General features: G+C 37.3%; 1 protein-coding gene across 1 annotated transcript in view; it reads right to left on the reverse strand.

The window, feature by feature from the left end:
• The window catches only part of ARID4B (AT-rich interaction domain 4B), an 88195-nt gene that overhangs the window by 37984 nt on the left and 23895 nt on the right, over positions 1-26316 (reverse strand). The window contains exons 3-10 of the mRNA XM_054279482.1: positions 19980-20090; positions 15293-15358; positions 14609-14699; positions 10501-10580; positions 8109-8200; positions 5522-5660; positions 1739-1818; positions 22-95 (exon numbers count right to left, since the gene is read on the reverse strand). Of these exons, the coding sequence (XP_054135457.1) occupies positions 22-95; positions 1739-1818; positions 5522-5660; positions 8109-8200; positions 10501-10580; positions 14609-14699; positions 15293-15358; positions 19980-20090 (733 nt within the window). The remainder of the gene's footprint in view (positions 1-21; positions 96-1738; positions 1819-5521; positions 5661-8108; positions 8201-10500; positions 10581-14608; positions 14700-15292; positions 15359-19979; positions 20091-26316) is intronic.

Below are 26316 nucleotides of genomic sequence, written 5' to 3' on the forward strand. Positions count from 1 at the left end.
CTCACAGGAAGTTATTTTTACCTTGTTTTAACAAAGCGTCAGGCTTTGGTGAAGTTTCACTGATTTCCCGGACATCTTTTCTTGGCACAGAAACACTGGAGAATTTAGAAAGTGTTAAAAACATTTAAAATATTTTAAAGGTAAACTAACTATACAATACAAAGCTCCCATTAACATTATAATACACTTACTAAACACACATAAGAAGCATACAAAGTATATCTTGACAATTCTGTAGTGTTACTCTGGTACAATGTTAGTGACTGGATTAAACCCAAAACTTTTACATTAAATTGATTAAACTATATGCATTCACTGTGTGTTAAAGAAAGCATGCTACTTCCACAAACAGGTAGTTTCTGGAATCTCCCATATATGTAATACTTTAAACCCTCACATTAATTTAACATTAATTTAGAACACTATCTTGCTTAAATGAGTATTAGTGTAAATTGTCAATATGAAATTAAAGACTTTCAAACTGAAAGAACAAAGCACTTTCTGATTTCTACTTTGTCTACAACCAGGGAAGCAAATCTGAATTGCAGCTCTGGAGGACAGGGGGTGGGTAAGTGCTTGTGTGCACACATCTTGTGTGTCGCTATAGGACACGAAAGAACACAAGCACACCACCGCTCTCAAGGTGAAGGAAAAAAGGGAAGTTTTATTCTCTGACTCCAATATTTATAGTTTTACAAAAGTGACAGCGGATTGGAAAGCAACAGTGACACCTCTCCAATGACACTGGTCAAACCAACAGTCCATCAACTCTCTCCTCCTCCATAAAGGAATGCAAAACAATGAGTTATTTACAGAAAGTGTGTGAGAAAGTTCACTACAAGAATGTCAACATCAGAAGGCTTAGAAAATCTTAAAAAACCAGGGTGACATTTGTGTGTGTTCCTTGGGTGATGTGCACTGATGCCTGAAAAACTATCAAATGGTAAAGCAATAACCTAGACTTAGCAAGTAATTAAACCACAACAAAACTATAAATATTAATATTAAATATTTAAATAGTTAATAGTTAAATATTTAAATATCCTTCTTGCAAAACATTGTGTTGAACTGAACCAAGCACAATAAATAGCTGCAACTTTTGAAATAAAAACTAAAACCTAGAAAAAGAATTCTACTGTTGTGAGTTTAAGAACACAAAGAACTTTATTTTGTTGCAAATACCAGTCTGGTTTTCTATGTTTCTCTATCCTTTTTCCTACTTTGAGTAGCACTGGAGCTCTTTGCAAGGAGCATAATAAGATGCAGTTGCAGCCTAGACTGAGATAAACATATGCCTTAGTACCTTCCAACAGGAAAGAGGATTTGTGTGTGTGCACGTGGTGTACGTGCAGGCATGCACACATCCCCACTGACCCTCCTGGAGCTGGATAAGCTTACAGCCACATCCCTGAAAAGCACTGCTCTACTCCATCCTCAGCAGGAAAGAGTTTCAGGCCATTCTTGAAGTCACGTAATACTGCTGGGTTTCCCACAATTTTAACAATGGAAGTAAAACTAAGACAGATAGATTTATGCATCCCATTAGTAATAATGACAAAGTTCAAGACTAATTTCATCACCATGTAGGCTGTTAACAGTTTTTTAAACATTAGAAAAATCTTGGCAGGAACTCACTGAGCTTACTGATGTTATTAATACTTTAACCAACACATCTCATATTACATTTCACTTGAGGTACAAATTTTGCTCAATTATCAAACTCAACATTCCTACTCACAATTTGCCATCCTTGAATGAGCGAACAAGAATATTGTCTTTTTTCACCGCAATATCATCACTACAATCTGGACAAACCACCTGCAAAGATATTACAATTGCGAAGTTTAGAGAGAAAAAGCTAAAACAAGAGAGTAACAGTAAATAGCAGTGCTTCTCTAAAAGCTTTTGTGCTCATTTCTCATTGGCAGCCCTGAGATGAGAGCAAGTGAGATCCCCCAAAACACAGGAGCGATGACCTCTTGGAATTACTGAATGCATGAGGTCATGCTGGCTCCTAGAGGGAAACCCAATGGCTGCTGCCAGAAACATAAGAACAGCATTCTGACAAAATGTCAATCTGTCATGCCTCTACAGCTTATTCTCCTCTTCATCCTAAAAGGACAGAAATTTCTCCAAGTGCTGCCACCTGACTTAGAGACTTCTTCTGAAAACTTCTGGAAATGGCAAAGAGGTGATCACACACAGTGTCAAAACCAAAAGCTAACAGGATTTATGAAATGCAATTTTATAAGAGAAGACTTACAAGTAATCTGCATGGGAGAGAAGAGCACCTCAAGTGCAAGTATTATGATAGATTCTTTAACTCAAGAAGTAGACTAATCAAGTCTAGCATTGAGACAACATATTATTTGTTGCAATTTTAAAAGCTATTTCAGTTTTGCTAAATCAGGATACAAGTCACTAATCAAAAAGCATCAAGAATTTAATAAAAAATTATATAAATAAATGTATATATTCAATTGCCAGAAAGTGACACAGAAAAGCAACCCCTCTCCATCACTCATCTGATATCTCATAATGTGCATTGTTCCCTGAAAGTCAGGAAAATTCTGGCTGCTACAAAATCTCAAGCAGCAGCAAATGACTGTAGCCCTAAGCTATCCCAGGTAAATACCTCTTCTCTCTTATCCCAACTTTTGCCTTTCAGTCCTAATTTTCCACCAAATACAAAGATACTAAATGGCAAAAGTTGAGTTTTTCCCCCCACCTTACATAGGTCACCACCTATGCAGCATTTTAGGAACTAAAGTCAAAAGCTCCAAGTGATTTGGAAACAGACTTACATATTACAAAGCACAGGCTAAATATGGTCCTCAAGACAAATAAAATTCAACAGACCAAGTTCCAAAATTCAATGCATTCTACAAAAAAATTACTTTAGGAAATGACAACTTTCTAACTGAAATTATGCTTGAGATACAGCTTGCAATATCAGGGTAAAAGACAATTATTATCATCCTCTATTTAAAACTGACAAGTGCAAACTCCTAGCTCCTTAAAGATGGAGAAAGGCTCTTCAGGCTTTAGCAACTGCTTTTCTAGAAGCATCAAGATTTTAGTAGTCAGAAATCCATTCAGAGGTTGGAAAACACTTTACACCATAACCCCATCTAGTGCCTTTACATCAAGCAACATCGCCACAATTTTGCCTGAATCAAGTTCTCAATTTCCTTGCAAAACAAACTCCACTGGAGTCAGAGGATGAAAGAGATGATCCTGTGTAAACTCAATTTTCTGAAAATGCTGCAGGCAGATTTCCTCACTGCACCTTTCAAAAGCCTTTAAGTACACATTAAAACTAAATAATGCTATGAGGCTTTGAATAAGACTGAATCACACTCTTTGACATAAGGAGCAATTGTCAGACCCTTTTACAATTCTAGTTAGTCACTGTACTCCCTCCTTCCCCACAGAACTTACAAAAACAAGTGAACAAAAACCCCACCAACCCAGACATGTATGCAGAATTAAAACAATGCAGTCGATCACTGAGTCCTTAGTGTAATTTTAACCAAATTCAGATTTCTACAGTTCTAAATTTGTAAGTGATAATCTATTTGGTTATAGGAGTGATCTCCAAAGTACTTGGTTTCCACTACTAATCTTAATTGTTACCTGCTGTAAAGGTTTAGACCAATCCCTGAACTTGTTTTCACATAATAAACTTGCACAATGTCCTCTGTGCTTATACACAAAGTATCTGTACATAATATTATTAATAAGGAATAATGCTGAGATACACATTCTTCTGCACATTAAACCTGAATTTTCATTACATTATTCATGAAATTACCATAATACAAAGTTAATGCAAAATTTATCAGTAATAAGATAAGATTACTTTGTTGATACAGTAGAGGTAACCTGCTTACAAGGTAAAAAAATCAAGAGGCACAGCTATTGGAAAGGGTATTAAAAAAAAAAAAAAACCAAGCCAAATGAAAAAAGGCAGCTATTTGAGGTATAAATCTACTCTTTGGCACAGCTTTTCTGGTTAAATGCAGTATGATGTTTGTTTGCAGAGCTATAAACCCGATTACTAAAGTAAGAGTTAATCTAGGATAAGCTATTTCAGAGTTAACAAGCTTCACCCTCAAACTTTATCCCCCTACTGCTTTTCATTTGTTGCAGGAAGCCTTCCATGAAGAAGCAGCTATTCCAATCTTCAAAAGAAATCCAAAGAAACAATTGTGTATCTTTAGTGTATCTTTGGAGCAGAAGCAACAATTCAGCTCCTCTTTATGGTCTGACCCACAGCTGTCATGAGCAGCACCACAGGAGCCACAGGCAAGCCCAACCCCTCCCAGAGAGCAGGCCATGGAAACTGGTGCCTGGCATGGCACAAAGGCAAACCCAGCAGTGTGACATCAAACTGCTCAAGCCACTTTCACTGCACACTTCTCTGAGTGAACTGTGAGGCAGGCAATACTGCATCCTCCTGATGACAGCTTTCAGCAAAGAAACATCTCAAATTTTCTTGTTTATCACCAAAAACTTCTCTTAAAGATATCTCCTGCAAACATGGTACATCCTTGCTGTACATTCTGCCCTCTCCCTTGCAAAAAATACTTCAGTGACTCTTTCTCTTCCACAAACTTCACCGAAAGAATTCCTACTGGAAAGCTGCTGGATTGCATTACAAGACACAGCAGGTGACAAGCAGAAAGCTGCAATTGAGAGCTACTGCACATACTAAGAGGAGTTAAATGCTACTGTACAGCATGGTTTCAAAAGCAGAGCACAAGTCTCCCTGAAATTAGATAAATGTTAAGCTTTCATTGCCAAGGAGGAATTAATCAAATATTAAAAATAAAATAAAAATTAAAAAGCATGGTTCTAGAATGTACCACATATAGAAATACATTCATTTTCAAATCAATCAGTGAGCCTACATGCAATCACTAGACTAGCTGTGGTATTTTTTTAGAAGTTGATTTCTTAAAAAGTGTCTTTAAGCCAGAATAAAGGAAGAGAAAAATACTGGTACTAAAAGGCTACAGCGTAATTTTAAAGTAAATTTATTGTCAATATTTCACTACCTACTGTAATGACCAAGAAAAACGCATTTGATTTTATTATCCAGCGCGTTTATATTGAATGTTGAAAAATCATGTCTATGTAATCACTAAACTTCCCCTCTCTCTGTACTTTATATTTCCTTCCTTGATAAAACTCAGTTATTTGGAAAATTGATATACAATAGCCTAGGAAAAAAGCCCTGAAATTCTAGTCCAATAGTGATCACTGAACACACTGCCGAGCTAGAATTAGGTCAACAAGCTCTGGCTGTTTGGAAAAACTAAGGCCATGTTAGCAATCCCTTTTTTTAAACAAGCATATCTAGATATATTTCCTTTGACTGTTATTGTACAGTCCAACTTGAAAAAACACATTCTAAAATTCAAACAAAAACCACCAAATTGAAGAAACCCCACACCTCTCTCAGTGCCTAGAAGAAGACAGAAGCTGTGCAAAATTATAATAAAGATGAAACTCTTACCAAAGCTGGAAACCACAGAGCTTTCTTTTTATCCACACTGAAGCAGTCCACACACACAACTTTTCCTAGTAACTCATCACTTTGTTTCCTATCATCTTCATCTTCATCGCTGGAAGAGGATGAAGATTCTTCTTCAGGACTAAACAACAGAAAGAGACTTAAAACTCAACTATTCAAAACTTGTTTATTGTAATTACAGGAGATCCAAAGCATATTATCAAAGAGACACAAATAACAGCAACTTGAATTGTCTGTTAGGTGTTTTGGCACAAAAATGAATATTTATAATATAGTATAGTAACAATTCAAACATTACAAACTCAGAAATGCACATTTACTAGTCATACATGTAAAACCCAAACAAAACACCACCATGCACCCACAGGGAGGAAGACAAATGCACTGTCAGGGTATTCAAAGTGAAACCATTCTACCCTACAAAAACACTGTCCAAAAATACTGTTGTAGTTGTAGTTTTGGACCAATGTTAAACTAAACTGTTTTGGTTTTCCCTCTTAATCTCTCTATGCTTTTACTTTAACAACCACACAGAATGGAAAGCTATTTTGAGAGAGGACAAATCTCTGAAGAAGAAACATCAGATACAAAGATAAACAGCAAAGAGGAAGTCTGTTTATCCTTAAACAGTTCTTTAAAGATGTGCAGTGAACCATTTCTATGACTTTCAACTTCACATTGAATGAAGCGTTGGAATGTAAGTAGATGGGTCAAGATGCAAATGCATTTCCATTTAAAAGGGTTCTGGCTCATTGTTTTGACTGTTCAAGTACAAAGTTGCACCTGGTTTTAACCATATGAGAAGTCTAAATACATAAACTAGTCCAACTAAAATTACTTGCAACCAAAAAAAAAAACAAAAAAGAAAATCCTCTCTTGATGCTCTCTATATATCCTTTTTTAATAGTCACTTCAAAGGTTAATCCTCAGAAAATATACAGCATCTTCAATGAGCACCACCACCATCACTTCAAAAGCCTTCTTGCATTTGTCACATAACTGCTTTTGAGTACAAAATTCAGTACTAACAAAAAACTCAGTTACCATTGGTGTAACAGAAGGTAACTGATGTACAGTTAAAGGAGAATTTCTTTTTCCCCATCTTGAATTTATGTTATTTCCAGTTATGATAATTGTTTTGGTTTAGCATTGTTTTATTTTTTCCCTCAAAATGTCTTTTTTTTAAAGTAATGGCTTCTTTTAAAATGTATTAAATCCTTTCAGGCTGCTTTCTGAGGCTCAAGAATCTCTTGTAGGAAGAAAAAAACCTCAAAGACTAAAAGAGAAAGCCAGAACTATTTTGGAGAGACTTCTTCCTAACTCAAATTGCACAGATACTGGTATAAATGTCTTTAAACTAAGTTAACTCAGTTTTAACAACAAGATAAAGATAAGTGTGATGCTTCTGACATAATAATATCCTGTACAACCCTGTACAATATCCTGTACAGTCAGAGACATCAAGGATGCTACAATGACATTCTCTGTGATAATACCAGCTTTTTTCAGCTTTTTTCCTTCACTACCTCACAAATTAATAACTCAACAATTTTCTGAGTAAATATATAGCTCCTCTACATTTACAGGGCAACATTTATTTCAAGCTACTAGAAAGTGCAAAAACCCAAGCATGAAAACCACTACACCTAAAAGCTTTAAGCAAAAAAGCAAAAAAAACCCCACATAAACCCACACATACACACAAAAACCTCACAACCCACTCACAAACAATAAAGAATAAGCACTGGACCATGTAAAACTGCTTTATCAAGACCACAGCTACCAAGAATTTTGGCACCTAAAAATTCTTGAACTTCGTTTTTTAATCAGTAAGCTTTGTTGCAAACTATACTAGAAGCAGTGAGAAAAAAACTGATGCACAGGAAGTTCCACCTGGATATGAGGAAGAACTTCTTGACTGTGCAGGTGACTGCACACTGGAACAGACTGTCCTGAGAGGTTGTGGAGTCTCCCTCACTGGAGATGCTCAAGAACCATCTGGACTCAATCCTGTGCCAGGTGCTCTAGGATGGCCCTGCCTGAGTAGGGAGTTTGGACCAGTTGCCCCACTGTGGTCCCTTCCAGCCTGACCCATTCAGTAATACTGTTCATCTATTTCTAAAAGCCCTTCAGAGACTGAGAAACCAAAGGTCTACGGGAGAATTCTGGGACCTTCCACAAAGACTTCCTATCAGCTGGACAAGAACTGCATTGTAAATATTTTGCTTGAGTCCAACATATTTACAATACTACAGAGATGTTTGTCAATACAATTCACTGTCATATTTCCATTTGGGATGCCACCTTTTTTTTCTTTTTTTTTTAACAAGAAAAAGCTGTTGCCTATACCTGGTGCTATTTAAAATATTGATTGCATGAAGACTTGGAATGCTTGTATGCAACAACAGACAAGAACCTGAGTTTCAAACTGAGTGCTAAACAACATTTTTCATCCAGCCTCCTGCTTTTATATAAGAGAAGCCTGAACATACAAATAATAAAACTCGACACATACTGAAAGCTTCAGAATTGATTACACACAGCATAGATATCAAAATATTTAACTTACATATGATTGGATCTCCTTCCCCTGTTTGTTTTCTTTCCTATAACAGGAGTCCCAAAGTGTTCAGGATTGGTGAGTGGAAGCTGATCTAATGTCTGTCGAAATGAAAAAACACATATGCATATATATAAGAAAAAGCTGGCATAAGTTATTCTCCAAACCACCTGCTTCACTGAAGCAATTTTTGTCAACAGAGACTTTCTCATTACGAAAGAAATACAGAAGTACATCATATATGTCACATTTAGATTTTCTAAAAGGAATATGTTTTGTTTTGCAGGTTTTTTTCAACACTTTCTCTGCACCTCTGAATAATTAACTTTTGTCAAACACACACAAACAATTCTTCCCAGAATTCCTGCCTTTGGACGATCAAAACACAGAGAAATAAGTATCAGGTATTCTGCTCACCTGGCATTTTCCATCTCTACCAGATTAATTTTCTGCCTATCCTATAATTAGACTAAATACTGAATCATTTACTAAAAAATGCTTGCTGCTGCTCAACAGCAGCAAACATGACAACTTACTTTAATTTTTTGTTCGTAATTCATACTTTGATATGTAAGAGAGATTCTAAAAAAATTTTAAAGAGGCTGTTATATTGATAATTGGGAGGGTGCTTATTGATGCTTTATCAGCCTCAAAATAAAAAGAGAGGGAAAGAAAGAACTTTCCCTCTTCAGGAAGAATCCTTCAACAAACGGAATTCATGGACATGCAGCATCTTCTCTCCTTAAGCCTGCTGTTACCTGTTTAAATGATAACCCTTCCTGATTTGAAGGCAGCTGGTACACAATAATTTTTTGTACAGCCACTTATTACTGTTCTTTGAAAGAAGGCAGAAAGCCTTCCAAATTAAATTTAGTCCTCTGACTTCAACTTCTTTGTCATGTATGAATTTTACAATGTACAATTTTACCAACAAGCACCTCGGAAGTATTCCGTCTCAAACAGAATTGACTGAGGGACAATAAAACTGGCTTTTTAGAATCTAAAAATAAATGCATGACTACTTCTGAGTGTGGTGGACATCCTAAAAGATTCTACACCACACACATGGGAAGCAGTATCAGAACAAGACAACTGTGGGGCACTGGCCTAATTACAAAAGAAATTTGAGATGTAATTTTCCCTGCTGTGTAGCTGTGCAATCAAAAGGTAATTATTAGAAATGTACAACATGTTTCATTCAGAGCTGGTGACAGTGAATTGCAAATCAGTGACTTCTGGCAAAACATCAAAAGCTTAGATGAAAAAAAAGATTATAAAAATAAGAAGTACCAGTCATCTGAATGTAAGGTTACTTTGAATGTGACAAAACAATCTGAACTACTCTCATTCAGCCAAACAGGTCACAAAATTTTCAACCCATGCACTCTAAGGTAATACTCCTGAAACCATACTAAAATACTATTTACAGAACAGAAGAAAACTTATCTTCAGTTGTGCTGATCATTAATAACAAAGAATTAGTTGAAGGAATACCACAATCCTTAAAACTATAGCATTTCTATAGGAATCTAGATTTAGGCATCTAATTAGGCTCCCACCTTTTAACACATGTTTAATCCTGATTTAGGATTCTAGAAGATACCTGAATCTGCACAAGAATGCAGTATGCAAACAACAAACTCAGCTGACTGCAGTAACAGCACACTTATGTAGAACAAAAAAAAAAACATCTTCAGCAGCTGTCCAGTAAACAAACATGTTTACATAAATCTGCCCATGCATCCAGATTGTCTTACATAATATGAAGGAAGAACTCTCACTCTGAAATTCCAATTATTTGGAATGTACTACAAATGTTTGCATACTTTAATGTGTAAATCACCTCTAAGACATCAGCCAGCTTCAAAATTCTGGTAGCTGTTGCCAAATAAACAAGTAACAGCAACTTATTATTATTGGCCATTTGAAAGAAAAGCTTTTATGTTTCATTAAGTGTTACAAATTGGGTTTGACCATCAAAAATGCAGCAGAACTTTACTATGCAGAAACATCTACATTAGTTTTTTGTGTTATAAATTATATTACTTTTCATGTCATAAGTATACAGTGATTTTTTTTCATCACTAATACAGGTAATTTTTTATACAATGCAAAGTAGTTGCATGGTGTTTGTGTGATCTACAATCTACAAATTATCAATAATATAAAAATGAAATAGACAAAATGCTGATTTTGTTTCTTAACTTACATAGTTTGGTGGAATCTAACTGTATTTCTTCTTTTTAAAAAAGAGTAAATCAGACCCCTGTGGACCACACTTTGCATAATCCCCACTTTTAGTAGCATGGATACACATAACATACTAAAAACTGAGGTAATAAAAGTATCACTTTTAAAATTTTCTATATAAAAAGCTGCAATATAAAAACTCTTCAATTACCTCACTCTCAGCAAAATGTCTTTCTCCTTTTAAACACAGGGAAGAGCGTCTCAGGGTCTTCTCATCACCATCATCAAATACTGCCACCAGACAAGAAGCGAGGAAAGAAAACATTTCTTTTTAACTCATGACAGTAATAAGCAATGCATTTACATGTCAGAAAGAATGAGATATATATTCCTGTAGTCAACCCTTGGAACAAACCTATGTCCAGATAATGCTGCAGGCCCCATAAAGCATTTCACAGACTGACCAAATACATAAGCTGCTCTCTCACCATAGCTACTTTACACTTGCATACCTTGAGTAATCAGTAGTTGAGCAGACAATTCATGGTGTCATGAAATGAAATTCAACACACTAGAATTCAAAACCTTTCTAACATTAACTATTTTTAAAGAATTTAATTACACAACTCCTGTGATATTCAAGTGGAAGCTCTGCTTACCATGGAGAAACATAATTGGATATTTATAGAAAAAGCTGCAATTTAACATTGTATGGAAGTTCAATGCCTTTCTGTACTGACTTCATGCAACTAAGCTACAGAACAACAGCAATATCACCCTAAGAAGATGACAATTGTCAAAGTGCTGACAATCATCAAACCCAGCTCTACTGACAGAACTGTGCAGCTCCCAATTTCTAGACTTTTTGCTATCTCTGCTAGCACTAGGTCAACTGGAAACAAGCTCATAATACAGTTCATTCAGCTACATCCTTTAAAATCCTGAAATGCACTGCACACATTTAAGGTGGGGTCTTCAGAACCTGATGAACTGGTCATATAAAAAGTAAGCTTTTGTCAAGTCTTCTGCAGGTACTTAGAAGATGGAAACCTGATGCTAGATTTAACTCTTAGGTTTTGCTTGCACTGTTCAGTGAGACAAGACTTTATCTCTTCTCCCCTCTTGAGCAATGATAATAATTACACTCTTGCTCCTACACAGCAGCGAACTCAAAGACATTTGTGGGCACAGAAACAACCCAAAATGACATTAAAATATTTCATTTTAAAAAAAGTTTCAGCAACTTCTTAACAAGTCTTTTTCATTTCATTAATTCATTTAAACATCCTCTTCTCTCCATCAACAGATCAAAGTTACAGCACAATGGCTGTTGACCAGCAAGATTAAAGAGATTAATTTAATTTCATGCTTTCCAATGGAGGGGGCTCTGTTCTTCAACATTTACTAATTCAAATGAAAATATACAAAAAGCAACAAGGTCCATAAAAATTCTTGACTAATATTTACTTGATATTAAAGAACCTTTTATTTAATTCTGTGAATTTTTCATCCCTGTATAGAATTGAGTACTTTTGATGAAGAAACTTTCCCTTGTAATTACAATTCCCCAGCTTGGACTACAGTAATTGTTGAACACAGTTCAATTGTGATACAGTATCAGTTAGAGATGCACATCCCTCACTTCAACATTTGTTGAAAAGTATCAATAACAAGAACTGCACACAAACCACTTAGATTCGGAACTGCACCTCAAATGGTCAGCACATAATTAAGCCCTCCTTTGGTTAAGTGAAGTAGAAGTCAGCAGGTTCCTAATCCACTTTGTGTTAATTAACAAAACAGTCTCCTTACATAATGAGAGATTAAAAAAAAATCTATCCACTTCAGGAGATAAGCTGACTACAGCAGAGGTAAACCTATTCTGAGTTAGGCAGGTAGCCACATAGCGTGTCCTATGTGGTAATCTGCTTGTGGCCTCTTCCCTGCCAGAGGGAATCTTAATCTTGTTCCATAACATGAATACTTTCAGAGGAAAAGCTTGACCTCCCTGAAAGACTTATGTGGCCAGCATGACACATATGGCTTAATGACTGTGACATTCTGATCTATTGGAACATCCTGAAAACAATCTACTGAGCAGGCATCAGGAGTGTAATGTATTTAAAATCACATATTCTGAAACTGCACAAGAAAAGCCGGGGAAGAAAAGATGCAACTTAATGCAACCAAAATCACTTGGAATTCTAATGAAAAATTGTAATGACAAAAAAATGCAGAAGGGGGTAAGACTACTTTTGAACATGCATAGTTCTTCATTTTCAGTAAAGCAAATAATCCTGCCATTTTCTTTCCCCCCTCATAGTAAACACAGACTTTAAGAGACATTTATATGAATGACAAAACAGTATCAAGGTGTTAAAGTCCTGGTAACTAGAGTTCTTTGAAGATTTTTCACAGGGCAGACAAAACTAAGGACACTTATGCATGTATGTACGTTTGTGCATTTACATATATATATGCCTATTAAATTTACAAGTTTTATGCATATATATACACACATATATATACACACCCACACAGTGCTATACTTATTTTAAAAGACTATACTAGTTGGATTTTTATAAAAATTTAAATTTAGTTCTTGCTGTTCTTTGGTAGGAAAGGAGTAGCACAAAAAAAAAAACAACATGTAAGCAAATTGATGTACAATTTCTATTCAGACAACACCTTAATACAAGGCACACAGGGACATTCAAAGCAACTTTGCCCATTCTTCAGTGTTAAAAGAGGTCTCAAGCAGCCCTCAAAGCATTATTCCTCTCCAGATACTGCTGCAATGGCATATCTGGTCTTATGTCACTTTTGGAAAGGTACTACTCCAGATGGATCTATGCCTTCACAAAGTTTTTCACCAAATCATAGGAATTTTATTCACAAAATCATTAACAGTGCAAATAATTAGATGCTTCTCAGCAAGTGCTAGGACAACATTAGGTAACTGCTAGTTAAGATGAGTGACAATTCTGGAACCTGGTAAATGGCAACTATATCCTACAGCAGGACTTTCACTCAGATCTGCAAAGTCATCACTGTCAGTAAAGGCAATTCTCGTCTCATTCCAGTCACCCTCCTGACAAAGATTATTCTAATCATCCACAGCTAGAGTCAGTTCTCCATCAAAGTGCATTACACTGCCAGCAGTGTGAATTTTACCAATTCTGCAAGGTCAACATGCTTTTGTTTGCTTTTATCTATAAAACACAAAAGTTGAGACTGAAACCCATACTTCTTCCTATTTCCCAAATTCAGGATTTTTGACAGACATTTCCTTTGACTGCAACTCTGTGACATCTACCTTCAAAATTTAATATGCACAGCTTCCTATCTTATTCTTCTTGCTCAACTGCTAACCTCACACTTTCTCAGAAACATAAACAGAGACATACAACACAGTTCTAACACCAGCTGTACCATTTGCTTCTTAAAAGCTCTCATATCTGATCAACTTCTGTATTAATTACCAAAACACTATCTATAATGTTAATTCTTGTCTTTGTACATTATGTTTCACCCCATCCTAACCCAGTCTCACCTATACTAATAGATTCTACTTCTCCAACAGAAAAACAGACATATTTTCTTCAACACTTATCTGTAAGGTCTTACCTAAATTTAGAGCTCTATTCCCTTCTGAAAGGACTAGGGAAAATAAAGTCTTTCTCTAGTTGCTCAGCATCACTTCCTTAACAATAACCCATACCTCAAAGGAAATAAGTCTCACTAAAGTCCTTTCAAGTTCTAGTCTTCAACTTCCCATATCTACCCAGGAGAGGGCTATGTAGTTTTTCAAAAATCAATACATTTCCTGTATGTAAATTAGAAAAAACCCTCTACTGGCTATAGAGTATGTGGTATATTATCAAACATCTGAAATATCACATTAGAATAAGCCATGTGTATTTTAACAGCAGCTGTTGTAAGGGCTAAGTCTGGGAGTGGGGAAAATTAGGTGTTGCAGCTTGTGTTTTAAAAGCATTTCTTTGCCCTTTTTTTTAAGGATCTGTGACAGCATACTTTGCTTCAGAATATTTAACAAGAGTATTTAATATCTAAGGAGCAGTCACCAGTTATAGAGCAATTCACTACATCTTTATTTGGTGTCCCAGTTTCAGATCATAAAGGGCACAGTTTCTTATAAAAACCCAAAATAAGAAGTTTATATTTAAAGGTTTTTCATGGAAACTCTGAATAGCTAAGTATCTCCAAAAAATCTCTCTCACCATGCTTAGGATATGTCCAGGTCACAGGCTTATTTTTAAGTCATAAGTTTTAGTCAAATACATAAATCTTTCTCTTACCTACAGTATACCAACTTGCATCTGTTAATTTGTTGATAACTGCTTCCTGGTATGTTCCATCTGGATTCTTCACTTCCACAACAGTTCCTACCTAAAATAGAGAACTCACTTAGCACTGGAGAGTTTCTAACACAGGCAATGAAATCAACACTTTTGTGTCAGCAAACAGAGATAATTTCTAGCCTATTCCATGTCAAATATAAAATGTTTTTCCAGTTTCACTTGAATATACTTGTATCCCTCAAACTACTTTTTTTATTCCTTTAAAATAAGCCAACTAACTGAGCTGATTATTTCCTGCCAGCAGGTGGGGAACAAGAACCAATTTGAGTGATGTCATTCTTGTATAAGAGCTTTCCCATCAAATCCTCCTGCCGAGTTCTCCAAAGGAATGGTGACTAAAAATCAGTGCCAGCCATACTTCATAGCTTTAAGGCAAAAAGAACAAAGAGGCTTTTACCAGCCTGTGCTGCATCCCCTTTAACTACAAAGAAAAAATCTAACATAAAGATATACTACCTCTAACTTTGTAGCATCACCTTTTATGCTTTGTGATCCTATCTAGCCTGTGTAATAAGTTGAACCTTCTTCTCTCACCCCATACTGTATATGCACATTTATGTCAAATACTGAAAAGGAAAATGTTTTTCAAACCATTAGCAAGATATAAACGAAATTTATTACCTTTAAGGGACCCTTAATGTGGTCATCTTGCACTTCCACTGTTGAAGAATCATGCCTAAAGGTTACCTAAAAAATATAATTCAACTGACAATCACTTGATATAATTGAGCAGCATAAGCACATGCAAACGTCACTAGCCCTTCTCTTACTCTCATTTTACAGTTAATCACCATAATCATCCCACTTGCTGAAAGCTGTCTAATTCATGTATAATAGAAATATGAGGGGCTAATTCCTTAGTTATCAGATCTCCTAAAATATTTTTCTCTTTCACAAGAGAATCATTATCTCTAAAGGAAATAACAGTCAAGAATATAACAAAATTGTCTAATGGTCAAAATTATCTCTGGAGTTCTCTTAAGTTATTTGAATGTCTCTAGTACCACAGCAAGAAAGGAGAAAGTTTCAAGACTTCTGAGTACAACTTTAAAGAAACACTTATATTTCAATGCTTTGAAATCAAACAGTTTTAGCACCTTTATCTTTTGCTGATAAAAGTGCATTTTTCACCTCATGGTTGAAAAGACTCACCAAAGTACAGGACATTGCTGTTGACTAAACAAAATGAACAACTCAAACGGGATTTCAGTTAATGTCAGTCTAGCCTACACACAGAGTTAATTGGAAGAAAATGTAAAACCAGCTAACTTTTCAGTCCTTCAAAACTAGAGTTAGTAAATCCTGTAAACATATTAAATTATTTTCCCCTGACATTCCCATAAAGATACAAAGGCTGTTGTCTTTAATCCTACACACTGTGTCCTCAGGAAAAAAAAAAAAGGTCTGGAAGTTCAAATGTATGATTAAGTTGTCTGTACCAGGTGCTACAGACATTCACCTTTTTTTTTCATTCACAATTAACTTGGTTACACTGAAAGTCATAGGATTAATTACATCTGAAGTTTTATTTCCACTCCGGTTTTAAAATTGCAGGAAACTGAGAAAATTCTAGAATTACATGAGCTCCAGCTGTGCAACACTAGCTCTCAACTACAGCAATCCTATATCAAAAGTCTGGACTTGTTTCACAAGGGTACCCAGGAACACATTCACACTGCTGCTGAGGGTTTCACTGTAGCACACAAGAACAGCAAAATTTCCTTCAGAACCACATTGTTCTCTAACATCAACTCTCCTTCACAGCCTACTCAGAGAGGAGATTTTAAGGAGTTTTGCCAAGAACAGCACCTACAACCAGGGCTAAGGACAATCTATCTTGACCGATTGGAAAACAAATGCACTAAAATGGTACAGTGCCCCTTGCAGGTGTTACTTCAATGAAATAGTTCATCAATCCTTCTTGTAGTCAGAACTACAGCAACACATACAGTTGCGAGAGTGTGTTCCTTTTAGACCAGCACATCTCACTTGCTGATGGCAAATATTTTGTCCATGACACAGAAAAAATCATATCTTGTAACCAAAAGGCAGACAAAGGATTCAGGCTAGGAATTAACTGAGCAAGGACTACTCTTCTGAACTTCTTCCTCACAGATACAGGTATTTAATTCTCTCTTTGCAGGAATTCATCTAGAAAGCCAAACTCAGTTAAGATGCAAAATAATCTGAAACCAAGGGTCACTAGTGGCTCGTGCAAAATACCCAGTAAACCAGTTCTGATTAAGAGACATCTGGTTTTATTTACTTTCTGTAATTATCTTAAGTGTATTTTGCAGCAAAAAGGAACTCTATCCACAACAGGAGTCAGCCACAATGTACTCTATGGAAGGTAAACAAAGCAAATTGCTATTGTGTATTCCAGAATGGTTTGTCTTTTTAAAGATGTCTCGGGGCTTTGACTCTTTGGGGGGAGAGTTTTGATACCAACAGTTTTTGCTTCTTGAGATATTCATATGTGCTCAAAAAATACTGGTTATTAACATAAATATTCAAACTCCAAAATCAGTGTGACACTATTGGCCTTTCTTGAAGAAAAGCAATGTCACTAGGTACTAGTTGTGGGTTTTAATTCACACAATAGTTAGCAATATGGAAACTTTCCATCTCAGGCAAAAGATTAAGACATTCGGCACATCATCAACTTGGTTAGACTCAGCTAGAATTTCTTTTTTCTGCACTATCCCTAGTAAGTCCTATTACAGCAGAAGCTTTACTTATTTCTGTTTAATAAAGACCTACACAGAAAACAGTGTCCTCCGAAACTTCTGTGCAGGGTGCCCAAATGCAAGTGGTGGTGGATGATTTTGCTAATTGTTTTAGGAGATGCTGCCAAAATAACCTGGCTTAAATAACTCTTTAAATAAACCTATAATAAATCTGATAAAGTAGACACTCCTGTAACACCCAGAGTCTTGCCCTTGAGTCAACTTTGTACTGCCTTCAACACTTTGGAAAAGTCCAGGCAAATCTGAAGCTCTGCTTTCCATGAGCAAGTGTGCAATGCTGTTATATGTTACTGCAGAATTCTGTACTGTGTACAGAATTTGCCAAAGACTACTAAACTGCCAAATGCAGTCCCTATTGATACTGACATTATAAGTACAAAGCACATGCATTAAATTGAATGAAGTTTTTAAATTATGCTGTAATGCTAAAGTTGGCGTGAAGGTATCTCCTCAAAATATTCTAGGAAGCAGAATTCAACAGAAGAAAGCACATAAAAGGAGACATAATTAAACATATTTTACTTGTCTGAAGATTGCAATACTCCATATCGAAAGAATTTTGTTGCAATTCTACTTTCTCAGCAGAACATCTAGTTATAAACTTAAATTACTGCTTTACACTAAAATTGACTTTCCTTCTGCTCTAGTAGTTCTAGAAGACTAAGGCATAAAATATTAACTGGGGCCAAAAGAAACCCATTCAGCAAGTAAAAATAATGCAGCAGATAAACTACCAAAATTTCAGACAAAGCACACCTGCTAATGAGAATATTTGTTAGAGCTAATATTGGGGAAAATATGCATGTGCCAGGAAGAGCTAAACAGATTTTCAGAGAAAATCAGAGGGCCACTGCTAAGTTTAAGAAATACACATTCTTGGTGGAGAAAAAACCAAGAATGTAAACAGATATTGTTACAGCACCTACACACAAAAATCTCAACCACATTACTCTAGAAAGCAACAACAGTACTGGGGCCAAACTGCTCTAAGCAATGCAGTAACAGTGAGCACACACACACAAAACTGAATCCAGAGGGCTTTGTACAAAATCTCCACAAACAATTCACAGAAAAATTCAATTTCATGTCATGATATTTCTGTATAATTTATACAGAAATATCTTGACATGGGATAATGTTGCAGAAAATCTTGCAGTGACCAAACTTCAAGTGATAAACCCATAAGAAAATACTTAGCAATGAATAATAAATAGCAAGTGGCCATCTACGGAGGTGGACTGAAAGTCCCCCAAAGAACTGAAATGAGTCAAGATTTCACTGATCCAGGCACAACAAAATTCCTGTACTTAAATACTGATGCTTAACAGCTCAAATAGCAATACTTAATCACTTAAACCCAATGGTACTGTAAAGCACAGACCAGCTGATGCTATTAAGAGTTTTGAATAATGAAATGAAAAGACCACTGATTTGCTCTTCTAGCAGACTTAAGACTAAAATCTTCTTGTTGTATTTAACATTATTATCAAATAAGTGACAATAGACCTTCCCACTAGGGTTTATGGAAAGTGCCTGCACACTCCCTCAGACACACTATAGGCAAAAATCAGCCACAGCATGAGGGCAGAGTCAAATAATGCACACTAGTTTACAGTGTGCAACAGCCTTTAATAACAGGTTATTGCCACTCACATTTCACATATTTTTCACTTAAATTTACAGTAGATATAAGAAAAATATTCTGCCACTATAACTCTTGCAGAGCAACAATCTAACTTGTATTTTCTAGGTGGTTTTGATCCTTGTTCTGCAATGTTTCCATATGAGGTTAAGAGGCAAAGCAGAAAAATAGTACCTCCTCCCAGATCAGTTTTTAGGGCAACATTATCCCAACGGAAATATACAGCCATTTTGCGGGGTATTGCTCTCTTTATTTCTAGAAATGATACTTTAAATTTTCGAGGAATGTTAAAATGTGTATCTTGCAATCTCTTTGCAGAATTTTTAGTTGTCCTACATGTGGCTTATATTGATTCAGTCATTAACTATCATAAATCTCATAATCTTGTTATCATAAATCTTAGGTGAGATACCTGGCTTGCTATTCTGACGACTCAACGTGCCAAGTGGTTTTTGGAAGGCAGAAAGGTTTCAGCTTACTCCTGAAGCATTACCTAGCTGCCAAGGCTAATTGGCAGTGACCTGTACTCCTCAAGTAAAAGATATCCTATTAAAGCCTACTTTGAGTAGTCTTAGCTATTTTCTGGCAATATTGTCCCATATACCATATATAAGCCTGCATTTGTCACACTTTAATCAATTACTTTAAGGTCAGCCTATGGCATTGAAGGTCAAAAACATGCAGATGATAAAGCAGTGACAGAAACAGAACATATTTATTTGTGTGGGAGTGGGGGAATCCCTCCCATACCAACAATAGTAAGTTTACTGTTATTTCCAAGACTATAATACCAGCTTCCAAGGACAGGATAGCCTCTTAGCTGTCCTGAGACTAAAAAGAAGTTTCACATCGCACCATTATGAACATTAATCACTTTTTTACCCCTCCTCAAAAAAGTGCTTGCAGGAAAACCACTTACCTTGACTTTGACAAGCCTTTTTGCTGTCTTGATCTTGGCTTCACAGAAGGCTCCTCTATACTTTGCACTCACATCAGTGCCCACTGTGAGATAGGGAGGCTCATCAATTGCCTGGAACAGAAAGAAAAACAATGCTTTTTAATACTGACCACTGGCAATACAGCCACCATAGTCTCACCAATTTCTGTGGACAAAGAATTTCCAAACAGCCCAATGAAACTTAAATTGACAGCAGTAGAAACAAAGAAAACAACACTAAGCTAATACAATGTAAATTACAATCTTATAATATACAAATATAATCTCCTGATATAAAGTCATAAATACAATAAACTGATACCACAGTTATCTACAACAAGCACCACACAGGCTTCCAGCCTCTGCACCATCTGAAGACTTAGCAGGTGATGAATTCTACTGCAATGGTGAAGACCAACCAAGTGTTCTACTGTCTCCTCAACTGCCTCAAGACCTGATTAAGTCGCATGAAGATACCGATGTTTATTTCCCTCACATAATTAAGGTTCATTTTTCATTAGTAAATAGAACAACTCTGAGGAGATTTTGCCTTTTTTTTTTTTTTTTTTTTAAATAAAGTAAATGATAAAGGTAATGCTCAACAGGAGAGTAGCCCACTGGCAAGGTAAGGAAGGAGACTGACAGAGACTAAACACAAAATGAAGGTTAAGGGTCCAGACAAAAGACATGGTTTTGTGGCATGAAACACAGGTGACACCCAAACAGGGAAATAAGAAACAGAAGAGGTGGGAAATAAGGGAACATAGGTCAAATCAGTATACTGAGTGAGATCATGAAGGTACAGTTCCTTCAAAGGAAGTCCATCTTCTCTCACACAACCTCTCATAACATAATCTGGGTGAGGAGATTCCAGATAACTGAACCACTTATGAAGTATCACTTCATAGACTCTGGGTCAGAAGAGGGAAGGCAGAGGGTGACACACAAGAGGAGTGAGGTTTGTTTTCAAGAGCTGCAAGCCTCCATAGAGACCCAGACAAGAGCAAAGCAAAGAGATTTAAGCCCTTATCGAAGCCAAATTGTGTTTCTGTGCCCCTACAGATTCAAACACAGCTTACAAGGGGCATCTCTGGCACATACAGATTCTCTGTAGGGAAAATATAGAGATAAATCTTCACAGGCATCTGAGACTATTTGAGACTGAGGTGCTTGCACTCAGCATCAGATAATTCCTACTAGCTGCTCCCAGTTCCAATACACCAGAAGGCATGGAAGTGTGTACTTGAATGCTTCAATGCACCATTTTTCAGACATTTAAGCTCCACAAAACTTGAAATTGAGAAACATTAGATGCTACAGGGTTAACTCCTTACTAATGATGCTTTTTCCAGTGACACTGTTCCAGCCTCTCTCTCTCTCTCACTGGCAGGCAATAGAATATATTTCTGAGTAGTATAAAATTGTTATCAGTCCACACTTTCTAAGATCACCAGAAGCATGAATGCACTAATGAACCCTCCTCTCTCTCTCCCTGTGTGTGTGGTACGTGACTGCATGCAGAGTAGTAGGATATATTACACTGTGGCAGTATATCCATGAACACCTATCCTTTCCTAATCCAGGCTTAATACCAATAAAACTCTGCTGAGATTAACAAGGAATCTGTTAAGCATGTTGGGATTCTGAAATTCATTTCCCCCTTGCTTGCCCAACAGTAGGTGCCTTTGAGGCAAGCTGCCATGCTTTCCCCTTGCTGCACTTGGATGGGTGCTGAAAGAGGGTCTCAGGTGGTGATAAATTTGATTTTGGTCAGCACTTGCACTGAAGTGAATGAAGAAGTGGCTATTTCCCACAATATGAATCTGAGCAGAGGAAAGCAGCAATGTATTCTCCTGCAAAGACAGTAAAGCTCTGAAAGGGGAGCATCCCTCCTGCTCCACTGCACTCTGTATAGTGAAGAAACTCATTCACCACTACAGGGGTGATAGCATTTCATGCCAGTTCATCTTCCAAAGTTAAAAGCAATTGTAAAGTACTGAGATTACCTTAACAAGAGCGACAGACCCCAGATGGGTCCACACAGATGCACACACTACTATAAACAAAACTTAAAGAGCTGGTTTGTCAGTGTAGGTCTATATTTCCCTATACAGACAAAAGAATTATCAGAAAGACCAATCCACAATGTCAAGATGAACTTACAGAAAAATACAGAATACTTTTTCTTCACTGCTATTGACACTAACTAAAACAAAAAAATAAATTTTGAGCACCAAGATAATCTGAAGCTCTGGTCTTTGTTTGAAAATTTATGGCAGAGGAACAGGCAAGTCAACAACCAAACTTTAGGCAGGACTTTAAATTCTCATAAAGACTGTAATTATCAGTATTGTGATTACTTTATCACTACTCTAATTTAACAACTTCCTCCAGAAAGAATATTCATTAAAAGAAACCAATATCTGTAAGAACTTCTCTTACTAACACACAAGTTAATTTCAATCACTAGCCTAAATCCTTTGAAATTACACTTATTCCTTTCACTGAAATCAGTTAATATTTACTAGTCTAGAGAACTAAAGAATAGCAATACATGGACTATTTGTTTACCAATGTAGGTATGTTTACTAGACATCCAGAATTACAGTGGATTTTGAGAGAAAAATTATGAAATTAATTTCTTTAACTACCACTATAAATCATTATATATTCTAAAACAGTATCTGAAATCTTCAATGGATACATACTGGATTTTTTCCTGCAATTTCATTATTCCATTGAAAGATGAATCACATGGGCCTTCTCCCCACCCAAATCACTTAACTGAAATTTCCAACATACTTCTCTCATTGTGACAGAGTAACAACTGAAAGTGGCAAGTTAAAATAATTAGCAAAATGTGATGCATCTTAATGAATGCAAACTAAAAAATAAAAGTAATTATCAGAGTCTGGCATCAATTTAAGATAATTGACTTTGTCATACTCACCAACTCTGAGTCACCTGTTCTCAAGTAGGTTTTATTCAACTCCACCAACATCAAAGAGATTAAAAATTAGTATACAGCTATTTTTACCTTTCTGTTATCCCTTCCCTGCTTTGTGCTTACGTCATTTATTAGATGCCCTTATGCTCAGACTGAATGCATCTTTGCCTATTTAATTTTGACATGTTTTATCAAGATTTGTTTTTATTCTTTTTTTAGGCTTTTCAGAGCAGGTTTCCAGAAAAAAAACCAAAACAACCAGTATGCCAAAATACAGCTAGAATTTGACAGTACACTAATCCTGGAAAAGGTATTGCAAGTATACTGAAAATATTTTAACAAGAATAATTGCAGTGATATTTAAATGGAGATGGGGGGGGTGGGGTCTATCCTGTAATACAAAAAGTTCTGAGCTTCCTAAAATTCTTGAAGGCCTCTTAAAATAAAACTGTACTAGTTTAATTTGTTGCTGTTTCTCGGCCTTTATTTTACTTTAAAAGATAATGTGAATTGGCATTTACATTTCATATGTGAACATAATCACCTACAGTTGATAATCTGAAGATTAGAATCATCATTTCAGGAGCATATCAGTAAACTTCTGTCAACAATCAGTAAACTTCTTACAATCAGTTTACAATCAGTAAACTTCTGTCAACAGCAAAACTGAAACTATGCCCAGCACACGCCATCATTCATGTATAATGAGATCATGAACTTCTTTCATTCCGAGCAGCTTCAATGCACACCCCCCAGGATGTTTCTATGTCTCTAAATGTACTCTTTGGAAAATCTCAGAGTTCACACTGGAAGCAGGAAAGCGAAGCTGATCGCAGTATCTCGGTTTATTCGTTTCCTTGTTTACTACTGCCAGAAGACTGGCATTGAAGGTCTTCACGGAGACCGCTGGCCGAGGGTTCTCAGAGCAATCAGTATTTGTCTGCATGAATGCCCGAGGCCAGGCTACCCAAGGGGTGACACCGGGAGCCGTGCGCACACGGGCACCAGGGGAGCGCTGCCCGCCGCGGCCGCAGCCAGGCGGGGGCCACGGAGAGGCTGCTTGGGAGGAGATCGCGATGAGCCCTTCGGCAGCACCCGCTGCAGGGCTGCTGAGCGCTGCGGGGCGGCTCGAGCAGCGCCCCGAGCAGCTGGGGACAGCCGGGCCGATACTCCGGCTTCGGCAAGGCCGCCGGAGGAAGACGCTCCCGGGTGAGTTGCTCGGCCCATTGTGGGGGCCAGGCGGGCAGCAGCGATTCTCCGGGGAGCTGCCGCTTTAAGGGGAGGGGCCGCGGCCGGGAAGCTGCCAGAAGTTTCTGGCTGCCCGAGCCAGCCCCGAGCGCAGCCGCCCGCCCTCGCCCTCTCCCCGAAGGCGCCCACGGCTCCGGCAGATTAAGCGCGGATTGCCGTAAACTAAATTTGTCCCCTTAAGGCGATTGCCGGGTAAATCTGCACGCAGGGCTTCCCGGGAGCCTGGCGCCGCTGCAGCCGGGCACGGAGCACCAGCAGCGCCGGCTCCCGGGGTCCGGCCGGGAAAACGTGCGAGCGCTGCCCGCGGCCCTGCAGCGCAGCTCCTGCGGAGGGAGCGCCGCTGGAATGCGCCTGGCCTTGAGCAGCCTAAATCAGCGGCCAAATCGCTATAAAAAAAAGTTCCGGCGCTGTCTTGGGCGAGCAAGAAGGGATAAAAAGAAAAGCATTTCCTGCAGTTTTGCACTTTCCATCAGGAAATCCAAACTAATGGACAACCGCCACGCTACTACTAGCACTTAATTTTGTTTTATTAATGGGAGTAGGATGAATAGTTTCTCTGCTGTCTCAATTCACAACTGCTGGGCGCGCAGAGGAGTTGCAGCACGGCTGCCGCAGCTGAAAAGCTGGTTTACCACTTAAATAAGAAGCAGTCTCTAGGTGACCAGTCAGCAATTTCCACCAATTCAGTGGGGGAATTTTCTTTGGCAGGAAAAGCAGGCTGCTGGAAGGGTTCTGCTCCAGCCTTCGAGCTGATTATACCTGGAAGGATTGATAGATGGCTACATGCCCACAGCATAAAACATCCTGCACATCTTCTGAATTTGGATATTTACATGGTATAAATCGTGCTGGTCTTCCATGTATGAGGGAGAAAACACACAGACACCTCTCCCAGAAATACCCCATGTGAAATACCCATTTTAACACTGCAATCTAAAATGGTAGCATCATGCTTTAACATACATTTTAAAGCTGTAAAGAAGTTGGTTTTCCAGCATTTTTCTTACACACATATATTTTTCCATCTACGTGGGATGAAATCATCCTCACATCTCTTCTTTCAACTGTGCTGCATTACTATATTCAAATTGCTTTGTTGAGTCTGTCATGCCATCCAGCAGCTGATAAAATTGCTTTACATTGTGCTTTGCCCATAAGCACATCTACTACGGTGTATGTGTGAATGTATTATTTCTATCTCCTCATCTGTATTCTTCTGCACTGTGCACAGGATGTTCCAAGTAAACCACATGAAAACAAGATTAAGTATTCAATCTAGAAACGTAGCAGACGTGGTTACTAGGAAAGCCTGCAGGACTGCTTTTAGAGTAATATACAAAGAGAAAAACCTTCCCTCAGTCTTTCATGTATGTGAAGTTTGAAGAGCCAAGATTTTAGTTTGCATTAAACATTCAAAATTCAGCATTTATCTACTCTACAAGACTTGAGTCAAGAAACTATATTTTCAACAAGCAAAACCCATGCCAACTATCCCACAATGAATGAAAAGAAAGGGCTGGTTTTCAAAATTTAAGATTTGTTAAATTTCACTAACCAAGGTTCAGGGAAAGCTTGTTAAAGACTCAAGACCCTCTCCTCCTGACCCTGCCCGGCATCCAAATTATTACTAACTTTCAAAAAGAAACATCACAAGGCTCAAAGTCTTATTTCTTTGCTCACCCACAGTAAGCATGAGGAGCAGTGGCAAAACTTTTTTCCTACTGCCTATGGTATTTTGAAATTATTTTTCCAAGGCAAGTAATTTCTTGTTGTTTGTCTGTACTCCATAATTTAAGATGGAAACAGTTTGCAAGCAGAACTGTTACACACATACTTGACTATTCCATCTACAGCCATCCCAGTCCCATAATTTAGTAGGAAAACCCACCAATAATGCCCCACTACTTCAATCCAAAACCAAGCCAAATCTTAAAGTCTTCTAATGAAAAGCAAATATTTCACATAGCTGGAACCTTAAATTCCTTTTCAAAGTCATTCAACAGGCTTTCAGAAGCTTCTGGGGCAATGAAAGTATGAAAAAACTCAGTTTTAAAAAACTTTTTTTTTTAACAAGAGTAAATTCAACATCTCCTAGACAAGTTCTGAGAAAAACATTTTCATGAA

The sequence above is a fragment of the Melozone crissalis genome, unplaced genomic scaffold (assembly GCF_028551555.1).
Source record: "Melozone crissalis strain CALT ecotype California unplaced genomic scaffold, PUWL_Pcris_2 ptg000027l_1, whole genome shotgun sequence".
Lineage (NCBI taxonomy): Eukaryota > Metazoa > Chordata > Aves > Passeriformes > Passerellidae > Melozone > Melozone crissalis.